We start from the raw sequence: 16,525 nt of genomic DNA on the forward strand, positions 1-16,525 counted from the left end.
GTTCCTCTAAGTAAACTCAGTTAGCTGCAAAACCATCATTTCCAACCCAGAACGCGTTCCTCTCTCTGAAAGAAATGATTGGTCAGTTCTTATGTTACCCCCATCCTTCACATTTTTACAACACCTGTCGGGGATGTAACAATTGGCTTCTCCTCCATATTGAGAGGAGCCAGTTGAGATGGCTCAGGCATCTGGTCAGGATGCCTCCTGGACGCCTCCCTGGTGAGGTTTTCTCGCACGTCCAACCGGGAGGAGACCTAAAGGTAGACCAGGGACACGTTGGAGGTACTATGTCTCTCGCCTGGCAAGGGAACGCCTTGGGATTCCCCCGGAGGAGCTGGCCCAAGTGGCTGGGGAGAGGGAAGTCTGGGCCTCTCGCCTTAGGCTACTGCCCCCGCGATCCGACTCCGGATAAGCGGATAAAAATGGAAGGGTGGATGAATGGATGAAAATGGAAATTAAAACAAGCTGATGAAGATGCACCATCCATGTAAAGAATTTATTGTCATTTGTTGTAGTTCACCTTAACATGGAAGAAGCTAGTTAAGATATTCAGAACAAGCTGAAAGATTAGAGATGATAACAATGCTGTTCGTTGTTCCCTAAATCCACAAGATGCTGATTTCCTTTACCATGGAATACCCAACAAACCATTCAGATCTAGAAAATAAACAAATGCAACTCTGCACTTAAAGTGATGTTTGGGGCAGATCTCTGATGATGACTCATGTAACAGGTTGTTGGATCATTGAGGCCAGTCACAGCATTTGCAGCTGCCCCGGAATACTAAACCCTTTGGGCAGTTTTGGATCCATGTGATGCCGTTGGCACAGTTGTAAAAAGAACCCGGTGCATCCGGTTTGGGATGGAGCCCCTCTGAATTTGTGGCACAGAAATTGTCAGGCGTTGTTGGTCCGGTTGAAGGTGTGGTGTGCACTTGGTCTTTGCTGTTCACCGGAGTCACTGGAGTGGATTGTGTTGCTGGAGAAGAAAGATCTGGTGGAATAGATTAACGATTATACCCGTACAGTAGTACAGTTAAAACACAACAGCTGAAAACAGACATTTTCTAACCTGAAGCCAGAAGTGATTTAAGGTGGCGGATGAGGGGGAAGTTCTGCTGTCCACAGAACTGTCCACTGAAGTCGTCCAGGTCCAGAGCCCAGACAAAGGCTCCTCCAAACTGATTGTTTTTCAGATAACTGACCTGAGTGAAGAATGATCAAACGGATTCAACTAGTTTCACCCTTAAAACATGTTATAGTTCCCACTTTAAATGCCTTTTAAAATCACCCGCACAGAAACACACATCTACCTTGGTACTAAAACTTTCTTGGTTGTCAAACCCAACCCACTCATCTTCTTTGGTGGCATGTGGAACTTTCTGATCCTCTGTCATCTGTACACTGGCCCCTTGAAGAAAACTGCAGATCTGAAAACAGTGACATACACAACAAAAATATAAACGCAACACCTTTGTTTCTGCTCCGATTTTTCATGAGATGGACTTAAAGATCTAAAATTCATTCTAGATACACAATATTACCATTTCTGTCAAACATTGTTCACAAATCAGTCTAAATGTGTGCTTTGCTGAGATAATCCATCCCACCTCACAGAAGTGCCACATCAAGATGCTGATCCGACATCATGAGTAGTGCACATGTGTACCTTATACTGCCCACAATAAAAGGCCACCCTGGAATGTGCAGTTTTGTCTAACAGCAAAATGCCACAGATGCCACAAGCATTGAGGGAGCGTGCAATTGGCATGCTGACAGCAGGAATGTCAACCAGATCTGTTGCTCGTGTATTGAATGTTCATTTCTCCACCATAAGCCGTCTCCAACGACGTTTCAGAGAATATGGCAGTACATCCAACCGGCCTCACAACCACAGACGACGTGTAACCACACCAGCCCAGGACTTCCACATCCAGCAGGTTCACCTCCAAGATCGTCTGAGACCAGCCACTCAGAGAGTTGCTGAAACAATTGGTTTGCATAACCAAACAATTTCTGCACAAACTGTCAGAAACTGTCTTAGGGAAGCTCAACTGCATGCTCGTCGTCCTCATCGGGGTCTTGACCTGACTCCAGCTTGTCGCCGTAACAGACTTGAGTGGGCAAATGCTCACATTCAATGGCATCTGGCACGTTGGAAAGGTGTTCTCTTCACGGATGAATCTCGGTTTACATTGTTCAGGGCAGACAGTGTGTGTGGCGTTGTGTGGGTGAGAGCTTTCCCGATGTCAATGTTGTGGATCGAGTGGCCCATGGTGGTGGTAGGGTTATGGTATGGGCAGGCATCTGTTGTTGACGAAGAACACAGGTGCATTTTATTGATGGTATTTTGAATGCACAGAGATGCCGTGATGAGACCCTGAGGCCCATTGTTGTGCCGTACATCCATGAACGTCACCTCATGTTTCAGCAAGATAATGCATGGTTCCATGTTGCAAGGATTTGTACACAATTCTTGGAAGCTGAAAATGTTCCAGTTCTTGCATGGGCAACATACTCACCGGACATGTCACCCGTTGAGCATGTTTGGGATGTGCTTGACTGGCATATACGACAGCGTGTACCAGTTCCCACTAATATCCAACAACTTTGCATAGCGATTGAAGAGGAGTGGACCAACATTCCACGGGCCACGATTGACAATCTGATGAACTCTTTGCGAAGAAGATGTGTTGCACTGCATGAGGCAAATGGTGGTCACACCAGATACTGACCGGTTCTGAGTCTCCAGACCCCCAATAAAGCAAAAAAAAAGAAAAGAAAAAAAAAACAGCACATTCCAGGGTGGCCTTTTATTGTGGGCAGTATAAGGTATACCTGTGCACTACTCATGATGTCAGATCAGCATCTTGATGTAGCACACCTGTGAGGTGGGATGGATTATCTCAGCAAAGCAGAAGTGATAACTATCACACATTTAGACTGATTTGTGAACAATGTTTGAGCGAAAAGTAATATTGTGTATCTGGAATGAATTTTAGATCTTTAAGTCCATCTCATGAAAAATCGGAGCAGAAACAAAGGTGTTGCGTTTATATTTTTGTTGAGTGTCATTACACATTTTTTTATTTAAAGTATATTTTTGTTTCCAAGATATAGTAAGTTATTTTCACCTCATAATAAGACCAGAAACCAGCAGTCTGTGTAAAAGGAGCAGCAGCAGCAGGACCACTGGCTGGAGCTCCAACCCCCCTGGACGGAGAAGAGATCTTAAACGTCCGTCCGTATGTTGCAAAGCCCATATTTAGCTTCTCTACAGGGCTTCCGTTGTCCCTCCAGTAGCTCATGGCAAAGTCCTGAAACACAAATCAGTCAAGCTCTGTTGGAGAGATGGACAGATTTTCCTTAATTAAGATTAAAGTTTTGTACTCATCACTGTGTGTGTGTGTGTGTGTGTGTGTGTGTGTGTGTGTGTGTGTGCGTGTGTGTGTGTGTGTATGCGCGCTGTTAGTATTTGGCTAATTTCATTCAAACAGTGGTAATCACAACAAACGTTCTACAGCTGGTTAACTTAAGAAGACAACCTAGTTTGATGGCTACCACATCTAATCAGCAGCTGCAACTCAGATATTTTTATCAACATCAAGCTAAAATTGCAGAGTCATCACCATCACACACTGTGAGTTTGATCATTTGCATCCAATTTTTTCCTTTAATTTAGCAGTAAGTGTTGGAGTCTCATGTGTAAGCTCCTAAAGACCAGTAAATAACTTTAATTACTCTACCATAAGACTGATGGGAGCTAGCTAAACAACACGCTCTAAAATGGCATTAAAGAAAAATGTGATCTTGATATTGTTGAATAATGAGCTGATAGCATCTGCATTAGCACGTTCACAATAGAGCCCTGCACTGAAGCCCTAGGCCCTCGGGTTGGCCTGGCCCGACGGCCCTCGGGCCGGGCTTCGGGCCAACGACTGTGCAATTACCTCGGACACGGGCCGGGCCGGGCGCCTTTATTTTTAATCGAAATCATTAAAAAAATTAAAACACTTAAACGCAGCAGTAGAGCCCTGCGCGGGACTGTTTTCTTCATCCCGCTCCTGCTGAATTTCTGACCATTACCGCCTGCAACCGCAAGGTGTGTGTTACACTCCCGCCCGCACCTGCAGCGTGCATGTCTACTCCCGCCCGCAACCGCAAAACTCGGAGAAATTATTACCTCACAATAAAAGAGATGTATTGAGTTTGCGTCCTCAACATGTCATTTTATAGGTTATCCGCTTTCACCGCGGCGCTGAGCTCCGTTTCAATCAGGCTGTACAGCAGGATTTCCCCTCGTAGCGACATTTTCTCTAACTCTGATTGCTTCATGCTATAGATCGTTGGAAAGCTGCTTTTATGTACTTTTAGGAACCGTTGGAATTATTTGAATCTGATCAGCCATTCAAAAGTTATAAAACGGAGCATTTTGGATGACAAACTCAGCACGTCTCTGAATCTGTGTTGTGGTTTGTTGCGCTCAAGACAGGGAATCCCGGTGGCTACCGTAATGTATTGTATATGCACGGAAAGCCCCATTTTTAATCTTTTCAGCACTTTTGGAATTTTAATGATATCTTGAACTAGAGCAGGGATCGGCAACCCGCGGCTCTTCCATCCATCTGATGCGGCTCTCTGTGCTTGTAAAATAATGAATGGATATTTAAATAAAATGCTTTATATTTTACTGAATTAATTTTATATCTGTAAGTCAATTCTATGTGAAGATTGTCTGCGTAAACCTGAACAGTTCCAACCCAGTCTTACTGTGAGACCGTGTTGGGTCACGCTTGTGCGTAATCATAGGCGCTCATGAGCTGAAGAGGATGTGAGATTCTGGGATTCTCCTCAGACGGCTCGTGGATGTGTCGCCACATTGGAGACAGGAACAAGCGCTATTCAGCCAAAGTTTCATAATCAGGGAACATTTTCTAAGTGACAAGTCTCTCTGAGAGACAGGGTTTGGAAAACACTCGCTTCAGTGGGAAGAAGTGTCATGTTCTGAGGTAATGATTTAACCCAAGACATGCAGAATCAACACACTGGAGCAGGATGTGAAAAAATACCAAACAAGAAGCTTCCCGCATGCGCTTCTGCGGCGCTCGGATCCTGCACGTCTTTTAACACATTGGTCAGGATTGAGGCACTTTGTTTTCATTTAGTTGGTTAAAAAAAAGTCGGGCTTGGGCTCGGGCCGGGCCAGAGAATCCTGAAAACCTTTTCGGGCCGGGTCGGGCTGGGGCTCCACCCCCTCGGGCCGGGCCGGACACGGGCTCAGATTTTAGGCCCGTGCAGGGCTCTAGTTCACAATACTCACCGTGCTTTTGTATCTAAAGACGATCCTCTAAAGAGGGTTTTAGGAGAAGAGAAGTCCTTCAGCTTAGCGTTCCAAAGACATGTTGGGATGTAAAGCTTAAATGCTGCTGAGGACTATTAGGCTCTCAGATTACACGTTTTCCTCTTCAACCACAACTGAACAGATTCTCCGTTCCATTTTTTCCATTTTAAATGCATGGTTTAAAAGTGAGCATGAAGTAAGTTTGATGATCTTAGTTACAGTTACAGTGGAAACAAAATAACCTGATGGTGTCTGCACTGGGTACTCACAGTATTTAGGTCAGCCTGGGCCCCGGTCTCACTGAGCTGTTTATACAAAGGGCTGTGGTGTCCTGTGACATTCTCCCATGAGCCGTGGAAGTCATACGTCATCACATTAATGAAATCCAGATACCTAACAATGAATGGGTGATACATTTTAGCATCCCACCCACCCCAAAAAATCGCATCATTTATGGGTTTCTAATGGAAATAATAAAGAAATTATCAGCCTACTTTGAGATCTCTGCAATTTCAAAGCCATCATCAATGGTTTTTTTCCCAGCAGGTACTGCAGCAGAGATCATCAGCCTGGGCTGTTCTGGTGGTCTTTCCTCAGCCTCGTAGGCCTCAAAGAGCTCCTGTAAAAGCACATAATCAAAGTCACGTGACAGTATTGATAAATCAGGTGATCATCCGCATTTACGGAAGTGACCTTGCACAATGCTGTGAATTTCTGCTTGTCCCCCTGAGGGCTTCCTCTTGCTGCGGGGTATTCCCAATCCAAGTCTAGTCCATCGAAACCGTATTTTCTCAGTAGAGTAATGGAAGACTGGATAAACGTACCTCTATTTACTTGTGTTGAGACCATTGTAGTAAATCTGGGCAGCAGTTTGGGAAAAGAAAGCTGCTGTTAGTAAGAAATACCATTTGACTGGTGTAACTGGCTGTGATGATTAAGTCGCACTTTTCTGATCCAAAGTTCCAGCCTCCAACGGCCAACAGTGTTTTAAGATTTGGATTTCTGTAGGAATATATAAATGTTCCGCTTTTAGGAAAAATTATTAAAATAGAGAGGAAATTTTTCTTTCTTTAATGTCAAAAGGACTGGACTAACCTGACTTTGAGTCCGTTGAAGGCTTTATAAAGTTCATCATCATTCCACTCTATAGGGGCTAACTCAATGGCCTCATTAATACCAGAAAACGCAAAGATCAGGTGAGTACAGAGGTTTGGATCAATATTCAAAGGTATAAACTTCCCATTTCCTGGCCTATACTGGGACCAGTTAGTGAAGTAGCATGCCAGTCTATAGGATGACACTAAACACCAAATAAAACTCAGGTTGGGTCTAAAAAGTGTTATTTTGCAAAGATGTAAGTACTTACCCCAGCTGCTTGGGAACAGACAGAGAGCTGTAACATTGGTCATTGTGTCAGTGAACAACTCTCAGGGTTTATAAATAATGTTGAAAAGTTGCCTCACCTGCTATAAGAATGAGTTTGCTCATGGCGGTTTAGTTGATCAGCCTTTCTCTCAGCCAAAAACATGTAAACTGAGTTTTGATTTGGTAAAAAAAAGGATGACAATCATTAACCCTGAACAAACAATTGGTCCAAAAGTTTAGGAAATGCTGCTGTTGCATCATTCAGGGCTAATAGCAAAGATACAAGACCTTTGACAGGAAAGTGAGTATAACATGATCACGTGAACAATATTGCTCCTGGACTGGTTGGACTGTTAAATTACAAGCAGAGCCTCAGAACATCAGCTCTCGCTCCACGGTTGGAGATTAGCGGGACATTATCTACATGCTAACCCGAAGATAACGAGTTTTTCTGGGCATTTTTAGCTAGAAAAACGCAGTAGAGTGACTCTGAAATGAAGGTACCTCTAGCCTGCTTTGTAACCAAATCATAACTAGGTAAGCAAACAGCAAATTTCAGCTTAATTCAGCAAATATGCCACTCAAAGGGACATCTCGGCCTTTTTAATGTGCGTATTGAAGTGGATTTTTGCACAGCAAACACAAAAAAATTTACTTCAAATATCTTCACCTCCTGGGATCCTAAATCAGCTGGATCCAGAATGGATCTATTCAAAGAGGTGCTTACACACACACACACACACACACACACACACACACACACACACACACACACACACACACACACACACACACACACACACACACACACACACACACACACACACACACTTTTTCATACTGGCCCCTCTCTTAGGGTGAGTTTGCCTTTGGAGATTATGGATTACTTACACCTTTCCACAGCAATAAGGTGGTGATTACAGGTATGAAGAGTTTTTAAGTATTATGCGGAAATACTTTCCCCACATTTGAACAAATGCTGTCAACCATACATGAAAATGTGTATTTTTTCAATTTGTGATAGTCTCCATCTGTATTTGATTATCAGTTTTATTGTTCTGTCTTATTCATTATGGTAATCAAAACAACCATTCCAATACAAAAGGACCTAATGACATAAGTGACTCCTCGGGGGTAGGGAGAAGGTGTATTCGTCGTCGTCGTCTTCCTCCGCTTATCCGGGTCCGGGTCGCAGGGGCAGCATCCCAACTAGGGAGCTCCAGATCGTCCTCTCCCCGGCCACCTCCATCAGCTCCTCCGGCAGGACCCCAAGGCGTTCCCGGACCAGATTGGAGATGTAACCTCTCCAACGTGTCCTGGGTCGACCCGGGGGACTCCTGCCGGCAGGACATGCCCGAAACACCTCCCCGGGGAGGCGTCAAGGAGGCATCCTGACCAGATGCCCAAACCACCTTAACTGACTCCTTTCGATCCGGAGGAGCAGCGGTTCTACTCCGAGTCCCTCCCGAATGTCCGAGCTCCTCACCCGTTCTCTAAGGCTGAGCCCGGCCACCCTACGGAGGAAACTCATTTCGGCCGCTTGTATCCGCGATCTCGTTCTTTCCGTCATTACCCAAAGCTCATGACCATAGTTGAGGACTGAGACGTAGATCGAACGGTAAATCGAGAGCCTGGCTTTCTGGCTCAGCTCCCTCTTCACCACGACAGATCAGTTCAGCGTCCGCATCACTGCAGATGCTGAACCAATCCGCCTGTCGATCTCCCAATCCCTCTTACCCTCACTTGTGAACAAGACCCCGAGATACTTAAACTCCTCCACTTGAGGTAGGACCTCCCTCCCGAACTGGAATTGGCAAGCCACCCTTTTCCGGTCGAGAACCATGGTCTCAGATTTGGAGGTGCTGATCCTCATCCCAGCCGCTTCACACTTGGCTGCAAACCTATCTAGCAAGAGCTGAAGGTCAGAGCTGGATGAAGCTAGGAGGACCACATCATCCGCAAAAAGCAGAGACGAGATTCTCCTGCCACCAAACTCGACACACTCCACACCACGGCTGCACCTAGAAATTCTGTCCATAAAAGTGATGAACAGAACCGGTGACAAAGGGCAGCCCTGGCGGAGTCCAACCCTCACCGGGAACAGGTCCGACTTACTACCGGCTATGCGGACCAAACTCACGCTCCTGTGGTAAAGGGACTGAGTGGCCCATAACAGAAATCCACCCACCCCATACTCCTGGAGCGTCCCCCACAGGGTGCCCCTGGGGACACAGTCATAAGCCTTCTCCAAATCAACAAAACCCATGTGGATTGGTTGGGCAAACTCCCATGCCCCCCCCCCATCACCCTTGCAAGGGTATAGAGCTGGTCCACAGTTCCACGGCCAGGACGAAAACCACATTGCCCCTCCTCAATCTTAGATTCAACTATTGATCGGACCCTCCTCTCCAGTACCTTGGAGTAGACCTTTCCAGGGAGGCTGAGGAGTGTGATCCCCCTATAGTTGGAACACACCCTCAGGTCACCCTTCTTAAAGATGGGACCACTACCCCGGTCTGCCACTCCACAGGAACTGCCCACGATGACCACGCAATGTTGCAAAGACGTGTCAACCATGACAGCCCTACAACATCCATAACCTTTAGATACCCAGGACGAATTTCATCCGCCCCCAGGGCTCCGCCGCTGTGTAGTTGTTTGACTACCTCAGCAACTTCTAACCCAGAGATTGGACACTCCATACCCAGGTCTCCCGGCTCTGGTTCCTCCTCGTAATGTGTGTAGGTGGGATTGAGGAGCTCCTCAAAGTATTCCTTCCACCGTTTGACTATGGCCCCAGTGGACTTCAGCAGCTTCCCATCCACACTGTAAACAGTGTGAGCGAGTTGCTGCCTTCCTCTCCTGAGGTGCCAGACAGTTTGCCAGAACCTCTTTGGAGCCGATCGATAGTCTTTCTCCATGGCCTCACCAAACTCCTCCCACGCCCGCAATTTTGCCTTGGCAACTGCCACTGCTGCACCCCGCTTGGCTATCCGGTACTTGTCTGCTGCCTCCGGAGACCCACAGACCAGACACGCCCTGTAGGCCTCCTTCTTCAGCCTGATGGCTACCCGAACGTCTGGTGTCCACCAGCGGGTATTGGGGTTGCCACCACGACTGGCACCGGCCACCTTGCGACCACAGCTAGCAACAGACGCCTCAACAATCGCAGAGTGGAACAAGGCCTCTCACCCGGAGCAACTCCAGCAAAGGAGAGTGTCCACCCCCTCTCAAGGACATGGGTTCCAGGGCCAATGCTAAGTGTTGAGGTGAGTCCGGCTATATCTAGTCGGTACCACTCAACCTCTGCCACAACTTCCTGCTCCTTCCCCGCCAGCGAGGTGACATTCCATGTCCCAAAAACCAATTTCCTTGTCCGGGAATCGGACCGCCAAGGCTCCCGCCTCGGTCTGCCACCCGATCCACACTGCACCGGACCCTTCATGTTCCTCCTGCGGGTGGTGGGTCCACAGTTGGATGAGCCCATGTATCCGGTTCGGGCTGGGCCCGGCCAGGCCCCATGGGCGAAAGCCCGGCCACCAGGCGCTCACTCACAGGCCCCAACCCCAGGCCTGGCTCCAGGGTGGGACCCCGGTAACCCTCCGGGCCGGGTACTCCGACTCTTTTAATTTACATCCATGAAAGATCCTCTGAACCGTTCTTTGTCTCACCCTTCACCTAAGACCAATTTGTCATGGGAGACCCTACCAGGGGCACAAAGTGCCCCCAGACAACATTGCTCCTAGGATCATTAGGGCACTCAAACTCCTCCACCACGATAAGGCGACGGTTCAAGCTCGTTAAGCAACAACAGACAGCTACAGTTAGTAAGCTTGACTCCCCCATACTCCAGTCAGAACAGTCAAAACTCCTTGGATGAGAAGTGAAACGTCTTCAAGAAACCAAACGAGTCCAGTTGCCTTCATTAGATTAGATTAGATTAGATTAGATTAATTTGTTTCGATTAGATTAGATTCATGCACTACCAGGTTCCAGTAACAAAGAAATCAGTAGAGGGTGTAACCTTTTGGGTTTGGATGTTTGTAAAAAACCTGGTTAATGATGGCCTTTACCCTGCCAGTGCTGCACCCATGGATGAAATAACTGCACAACACAGCCCTGTTAGATGAATAGGGTTTTTATTTATGCAAAGACACAACAGGTGCATCTCTCATCAAAAACCAGACCTCCGGGACAATGCTGCAAGTATGTGATCCCACCCACGCACTGATAGAACGTGGTCCTGTCATCGTTGTTCTTGTAGGTGCCATTAGCCTTTCCAGCACAGAAACCACTTCCAGATGCAGGAGTCGTTTTTTGGGCTGGGGTTGGACGAGCAGCTGTTGTTTTGTTAGGTGGCCGAGGACGGCTGGTGGTAACAGGAAGAGGTGGAGGAAAATCTAACAAACAGAATCAGAGCAATTAAATAAAACAGTTTGGCAACGTTTCCACTGGGTGGGGAAGGTGGGAAGGATGGTACCTGAGTCCAGGAGAGAGCGCAGGTGACTAACAAGTGGGTACTTTCCCTGACCACAGAAGTGCCCAGAAAAGTCATCCATATCCAGAGAATATATGAATGCTCCTCCAAGTCGGTTGTCTTTCACATACTGAGCCTACAAAATATCAGCGTTACTCTTTAAATCTGCTTTTCCTGTTTTAAGATCAAACAGTGTTGTGCCTTTTTAAACTTTCTAAAATTATTGTGGAAAAAAATTACACACACATATATATATATATATATATATATATATATATATATATATATATATATATATATATATATATATATATATATATATATATATAAAACTTTTTATGTCAAAGTAGAAATCAATATGCAAATAACATGAAACCAAGTTTTATTAATAAAGACACAAGATTGTAAGTTTAAGGCCATATTTGTGCTTTGTTACTGGCGCATCATCTGTTCTGACTCCATTATTAAAACTGTGCAGATACATCATCAGCTTCACTCGGCCTGCTCTTCTGCTGGAGGAAGTCATGTGAAAGGATGGTAGTGTGTAACAGGTTACTACTGCTGCAAAACCTTAAATATGAAAGATGACTTAAACAGTTTACCTTGATCTCAAAGCTCCGCTTGTTGTCGAAGCCCACCCACTCGTGGCCTTTGACTGCATAGGGAACCTTTTGCTCATCAATCCAGTGAGTCGTGGCTCCAGGGAGGAAAGCACAAATCTGTATAAGGAAGGCAGGTTTAAACACTCATCTTTTTGTCTACCTATGCTGAAAAACTACACTAGTGCTCTTCTGACCTCATAGTAGGACCATGATCCAGACTCTTGGGTGTAAGGCCCGGCATTGGCGGGTCCACTGGCTGGTGCTCCAACACCAGTAGCCGCTGTACTCGGGCGAAATGTTCGTCCATAAGTGGCAAAACCAACCAGCAGCTTTTCAGCAGGAGCTCCAAGAGATGTCCAGTATTTCAGGGAAAAGTCCTGCAACACACAAAGATTACATGTTAAAACTAGGATGTGACTCACATTGCATCTAGAACACGTTTCCGCAGTTCTCCTACGATGTTGTACTGGACAAATGGGCCCTGAAGGGAAGAGCTGGTGAACAGAGGGCTGTTGTGGCCAATGATTCCATCCCAGGATCCATGGAAGCCATAGGTCATGACGTTGAGAAAGTCGAGACTCCTGTAAGAGATAGTACCGTTTAAATAAAGACATGTCTGCAGGTTGTGCTCTGTTTGCTCTTCTGCTTTTACAGTGTGTGTAAAATCACGTTTCCATGTGAGAAGACAGAAGATTTAAAGAATTCAACCACCTTAAATTCCTTTGACTTACTTGGAAATTTCAGCGACCTCATAAGCATGGTCAATGATTCCCTTCCCAGCAGCCACTGCAGCTGCAAGCAGCAAGCGTGGCTTGCTGGTCTCTGCTGCCTCCCTCTCAAAAGCAGAGAGTAATTCCTAAAAGTCAAGCAGAAATCCACTCAGTCTTTAGACTTCTTTGCTCCAGGTGCTTCGTGATGGACCTTGTTATGTTGTTGAGGGGTTTTGTGTTTTGTTTTGTAGTTTTGAGTCGTGTTCCTTTGTCTAACATCTCTTGTGTCATTTGCTATGCATGTATTTAGCTAATTGTTTGTTCTTGTTTTCTTGCTATAATCGTCCATGAGCCCTTGTTCTTTTAGCTTTAGCAGCTCCACTGCTGTATTTTTCTGCTACAAGAAATTAACCCTGAACAACCAGGGTCCCTTTATTAGCATTACTTATTGCATTAATAAGCATTAATAAACGTAGGATTCTGTTATTAAAGTTCCTGATATCGTTAGCTAATAAATGTCCTTAAGGTTAGGACAAAGCGCCAAGGGGAGTGTCTGCTGAGTAATGCATTACTTTATATAAACATTAATACTACGCAGTTGTTAATACTTTATTTATTAATTTATTAATGCTTAATAATTCACCAGGTGACATTAATAAAGGGACCCTTTTTTAATGTGCTATATTGTTGTTAACACTCCACTTTGTTCTGCACCAGTTGGGCTTTCTACGATCTCCTTGATGAGTGTTGGTATGTCTTGTAACACTTATTTCATGTAATTTGAAAAGAAAAAGCTGACTATTTCAGTTACGCTGAATGTGGAAAAAACATTTTTGAAGTTCATAATTTGTACCAGATGCCACATTTCTAGACTCTCTTTAATAGGATTAGTACTTTCCTGTGTCAAATCAAAGCTTTTTGAAAATACTGCAGGTGTTCCAACTTTATTTAGTTTCACTTTAGTGTTGTTTAATCCATTTGTCTACTGCTATATAATTACATATTACAAATACATTAACATCAGCTAATAATTTATCAAAAGTGACACATTTCTGATAAGTACTTTATTTATTGGCCCTTAAAGGGTTAAACTGACCTGGCAGAGCAAGGTAAACCTCCTTTTGTCCTCTGGTGGGCTTCCTCGTGCTCCAGGGTATTCCCAGTCCAGGTCCAGCCCATCAAAGCCATGTTGTCTCAAGAACCTGATGGAAGACTGGATGAAGACCTGACGGGTGGCACTTGAGGAAGCCATGAGGGTGAACCTGTAGACATTCATGTAAAAACGTGCGTGAAGTGAAATTACTTGACCAATCAAACTCGTTTCCACAAGGTGGACTCACTGAGTTGTTCCAAAGTTCCACCCTCCAACAGCCAGCAGCGTCTTCAGCTGGGGGTTTCTGTGATGGACACAGAGGCGGCGTTAGAACAGAGACCCGTTTAGTTCTTTCGTCTTTTCACCAGGATGGAGAAAAACTAAGTTCTAAATTTAGATTTCAGCCTCAGCACAAACATCAATGTTAAAGGGGCCATACTGTGGGAAATCCACTTTCTGGAGCATGTAATATTGTTGTTTCCTCATGAAAAATACCTCCAAACTTGTTTTTGGGCTGCGTTCACGCACTTTCCTGTTTCAGCTGCATAGCTTGAATTTTAGTTTGAAGTTCCTGAAACAGCCTAACGTAAAAGTTGTATGTCACTCCATCTTCCTGCTCCCAACATCAGGCCTGAAGAAGCTAGCTTCTGGTTTAAAATCCTGCCACCCCTGGCCAGCTAAGGACATGTGGCCAGCTGGCTGGCTGGCTGGCCGCTGCTTATCTGGAGTCAGGTCACGGGGGCAGTTGCCTAAGTCGAGAGGCCCAGACTTCCCTCTCCCCAGCCACTTGGGCCAGCTCCTCCGGGGGAATCCCAAGACGTTCCCTGGCCAGGTGAGAGACATAGTCCCTCCAACATGTCCTGGGTCTACTTTTAGGTCTCCTCCCGGTTGGACGTGCCCAGAAAACCTCACCAGGGAGGCATCAAAGGGCACCCTAATCAGATGCCCGAGCCACCTCAACTGGCTCCTCGCAATGTGGAGGAGCAGCGAATCTACTCTGAGCCCCTCCCAAATGATCAAGCTTCTCACCCAATTACTAAGGGAGAGCCCAGCCACTCTTCAGAGAAAACTCATTTCAGCCGCTCATATCCGCGATCTCGTTCTTTTGGTCACTACCCAAAGATCTTTAAAGACACAAAATAATCAATAAAAGTAAAATATCAAAACATGAAATCTGCTTCAGCTGGATGAAGAAATGCCTGCCGACACCGCCGGGATCTGAACCCATGTCAGCACAAGGCAGAACTGAAACAGCAAGCAGACACATTCATCTACCACAGCCAACGGTAACCAGCTTGCCTGAGACGCTGTTGAAGGTGCATTTGGTCTGAGTGGGCGTGGACAGAGCTTCCCTGAAACTAACCGTTTAATTTTCGGGTAAACATTTTGGCTGATGAAAATAACTCGTATTCAATAGTGCCAACGGCAATATTTCATCCTATATGTGCCTACCTTTGTTTTCTTCTCAGCGGTTTACAGCAGCATGCTACGGGACCTTTCATTTGTAACACCATCTGATGTAAAACAAATCTACCGGCTCCCACTTTGGCTCTATGCTACAATGTTGTATATTATTTCATGCGTGTGAGATTTATGGACACGATATAAGCTCTGATGTTCAGACAGAAACCGCTCACCTGTGCTTCAGTCCGTTGAAGGAGCGATAAAGAACGTCGTCGTTCCACTCGACTGTTGTCAGCTCATTGAAGGGGCTGATCTTTGAGAAGGCATAGATCAGGTGTGTGCAGAGGTTGGGATCAATGTCTTCAGGGATGTATTTACCAAGACCTGGTCTATACTGGGACCAGTTGGTAAAGTAGCATGCCAGTTTGGTGGAAGAACCTTTCAGAAAGGAAGAAATGATTAGATTCAAGCTCTGCTATAAATGATTGAGATTCAGTCATGACATAAAAAATATGCTCTCCTACCAAACTGGAGGCACACCAGCAGAGACAACCCTGGAAAAACAAGCAGATTATCGTCTGTTTTTACCAAGAAAAATAAACATCTAAGAGAATAAACATGCCTGCTAGGATCATCAGTCGAGACATGCTGTTCCGGTTTTCCTCAGTAGAGTCTGAAAGAGATTAAAAGTTTGAGTCCTGAATCATTACAAGTTGTGGTGAAATAAACTAAAGCAGCAGGTACCGAAGGCTGCAGTCACCTCTGTATTCGGATGTCTTTGGTAGCTTTTCTCAGGCGCTCTGATGTCTGGCTGCTCCAGCTGAGGCTCTTTTATAGGTAACAGAAAACAGGTGCAAAGCCTGCTCTGCAGGGACTTTATTGGATGCTTCCGGGATGAATCATTTTTGCTGTGTCTTATTATCACATTACGGTGTGATGAGCTGATTTGTGTCTGTCGTTTATGTTTTTATTGACCTGCGGTGCACGGATTAGAGAATTGAGGCATAATGCAGCTGCTGATGTATAGAGAGGTGAGATTATGGTTGCTTTGGCCTGAGTGGCTAGTTGTTACAACAGAGCAGAATCTAGAAACTATAGTAACCAGAAACTAATGCTGCAAGACTTTACTAAAGCAGAGATCAAATCAAATCAAATCAAAGCTTTATTTATAAAGCGCCTTCCGCAACCCTGTCAGGAAGCCCAAGGCGCTGAACATGGTACAGTACAAAGTTAAAGAAAGTGAATAAATCAGAAAATAAAAGGAATTCAAATTACAGATTACAAATTACAAAAAAAGGTGAAACATTCTAGTAGAAGGCAAATGTGTAAAAGAAGGGAAAAGTGAACCAATGAAAACTGAGATAAAATCAACATAAAAGAGGGACAAATTCAAACATGTTCTGGAAACGCCAAGCGGAGGAGGTGTGTTTTTAGGCGACTCTTAAAGACTGGCAGAGATGGGGACAGCCTAACTGAGGGTGGCAACTGGTTCCAGAGTGACGGTGCTAGGACTGAGAAAGCCCGGTCCCCG

General features: G+C 45.4%; 2 protein-coding genes across 4 annotated transcripts; both read right to left on the minus strand.

The window, feature by feature from the left end:
* Positions 1-480: 480 nt before the first annotated feature.
* On the minus strand, positions 481-6,917 carry LOC107390481 (acidic mammalian chitinase). 2 transcript variants are annotated; one of them, XM_015967220.3, is made up of 11 exons: positions 6,807-6,917; positions 6,710-6,736; positions 6,439-6,643; positions 6,289-6,345; positions 6,037-6,202; positions 5,838-5,962; positions 5,613-5,736; positions 3,137-3,319; positions 1,316-1,432; positions 1,075-1,207; positions 481-996 (listed from the first exon to the last, which is right to left on the minus strand). In XM_015967220.3, exons 1-11 carry the CDS (start codon positions 6,829-6,831, stop codon positions 746-748), a joined length of 1,413 nt encoding a protein of 470 aa, XP_015822706.1. In that variant the 5' UTR covers positions 6,832-6,917; the 3' UTR covers positions 481-745. The 2 variants fall into 2 exon arrangements, with proteins under 2 accessions (XP_015822706.1, XP_015822707.1); XM_015967221.2 differs by lacking the exons at positions 6,289-6,345; positions 6,439-6,643 and having other exon boundaries at positions 6,807-6,886.
* A 3,913-nt stretch (positions 6,918-10,830) lies between these two features.
* LOC107390482 (acidic mammalian chitinase) lies at positions 10,831-15,819 on the minus strand. Of its 2 annotated transcripts, none has more exons than XM_015967222.3 (12): positions 15,755-15,819; positions 15,617-15,667; positions 15,519-15,548; positions 15,228-15,432; positions 13,838-13,894; positions 13,594-13,759; positions 12,519-12,643; positions 12,245-12,368; positions 11,982-12,164; positions 11,788-11,904; positions 11,189-11,321; positions 10,831-11,108 (listed from the first exon to the last, which is right to left on the minus strand). In XM_015967222.3, the coding sequence occupies exons 2-12, from the start codon at positions 15,639-15,641 to the stop codon at positions 10,852-10,854; spliced, it is 1,422 nt and encodes a 473-aa protein (XP_015822708.1). In that variant the 5' UTR covers positions 15,642-15,667; positions 15,755-15,819; the 3' UTR covers positions 10,831-10,851. The 2 variants fall into 2 exon arrangements, with proteins under 2 accessions (XP_015822708.1, XP_015822709.1); XM_015967223.3 differs by having other exon boundaries at positions 15,739-15,792.
* Positions 15,820-16,525: the final 706 nt, after the last annotated feature.

The sequence above is a fragment of the Nothobranchius furzeri genome, chromosome 15, assembly GCF_043380555.1.
Source record: "Nothobranchius furzeri strain GRZ-AD chromosome 15, NfurGRZ-RIMD1, whole genome shotgun sequence".
NCBI lineage: Eukaryota > Metazoa > Chordata > Actinopteri > Cyprinodontiformes > Nothobranchiidae > Nothobranchius > Nothobranchius furzeri.

Coding starts and splice junctions, on each gene's coding strand:
- LOC107390481 (XM_015967220.3), bottom strand. CDS start 6,831: ATGAGCAAACTCATTCTTATAGCAG. Junction 6,737..6,806: donor CAAACTCATTCTTATAGCAG/GTGAGGCAACTT, acceptor CCAATGTTACAG/CTCTCTGTCTGTTCCCAAGC. Junction 1,208..1,315: donor AAGAAAGTTTTAGTACCAAG/GTAGATGTGTGT, acceptor TTCTTCACTCAG/GTCAGTTATCTGAAAAACAA.
- LOC107390482 (XM_015967222.3), bottom strand. CDS start 15,641: ATGTCTCGACTGATGATCCTAGCAG. Junction 15,433..15,518: donor GCTGGTGTGCCTCCAGTTTG/GTAGGAGAGCAT, acceptor CCTTTCTGAAAG/GTTCTTCCACCAAACTGGCA. Junction 11,905..11,981: donor GATCATGGTCCTACTATGAG/GTCAGAAGAGCA, acceptor TTCCTTATACAG/ATTTGTGCTTTCCTCCCTGG.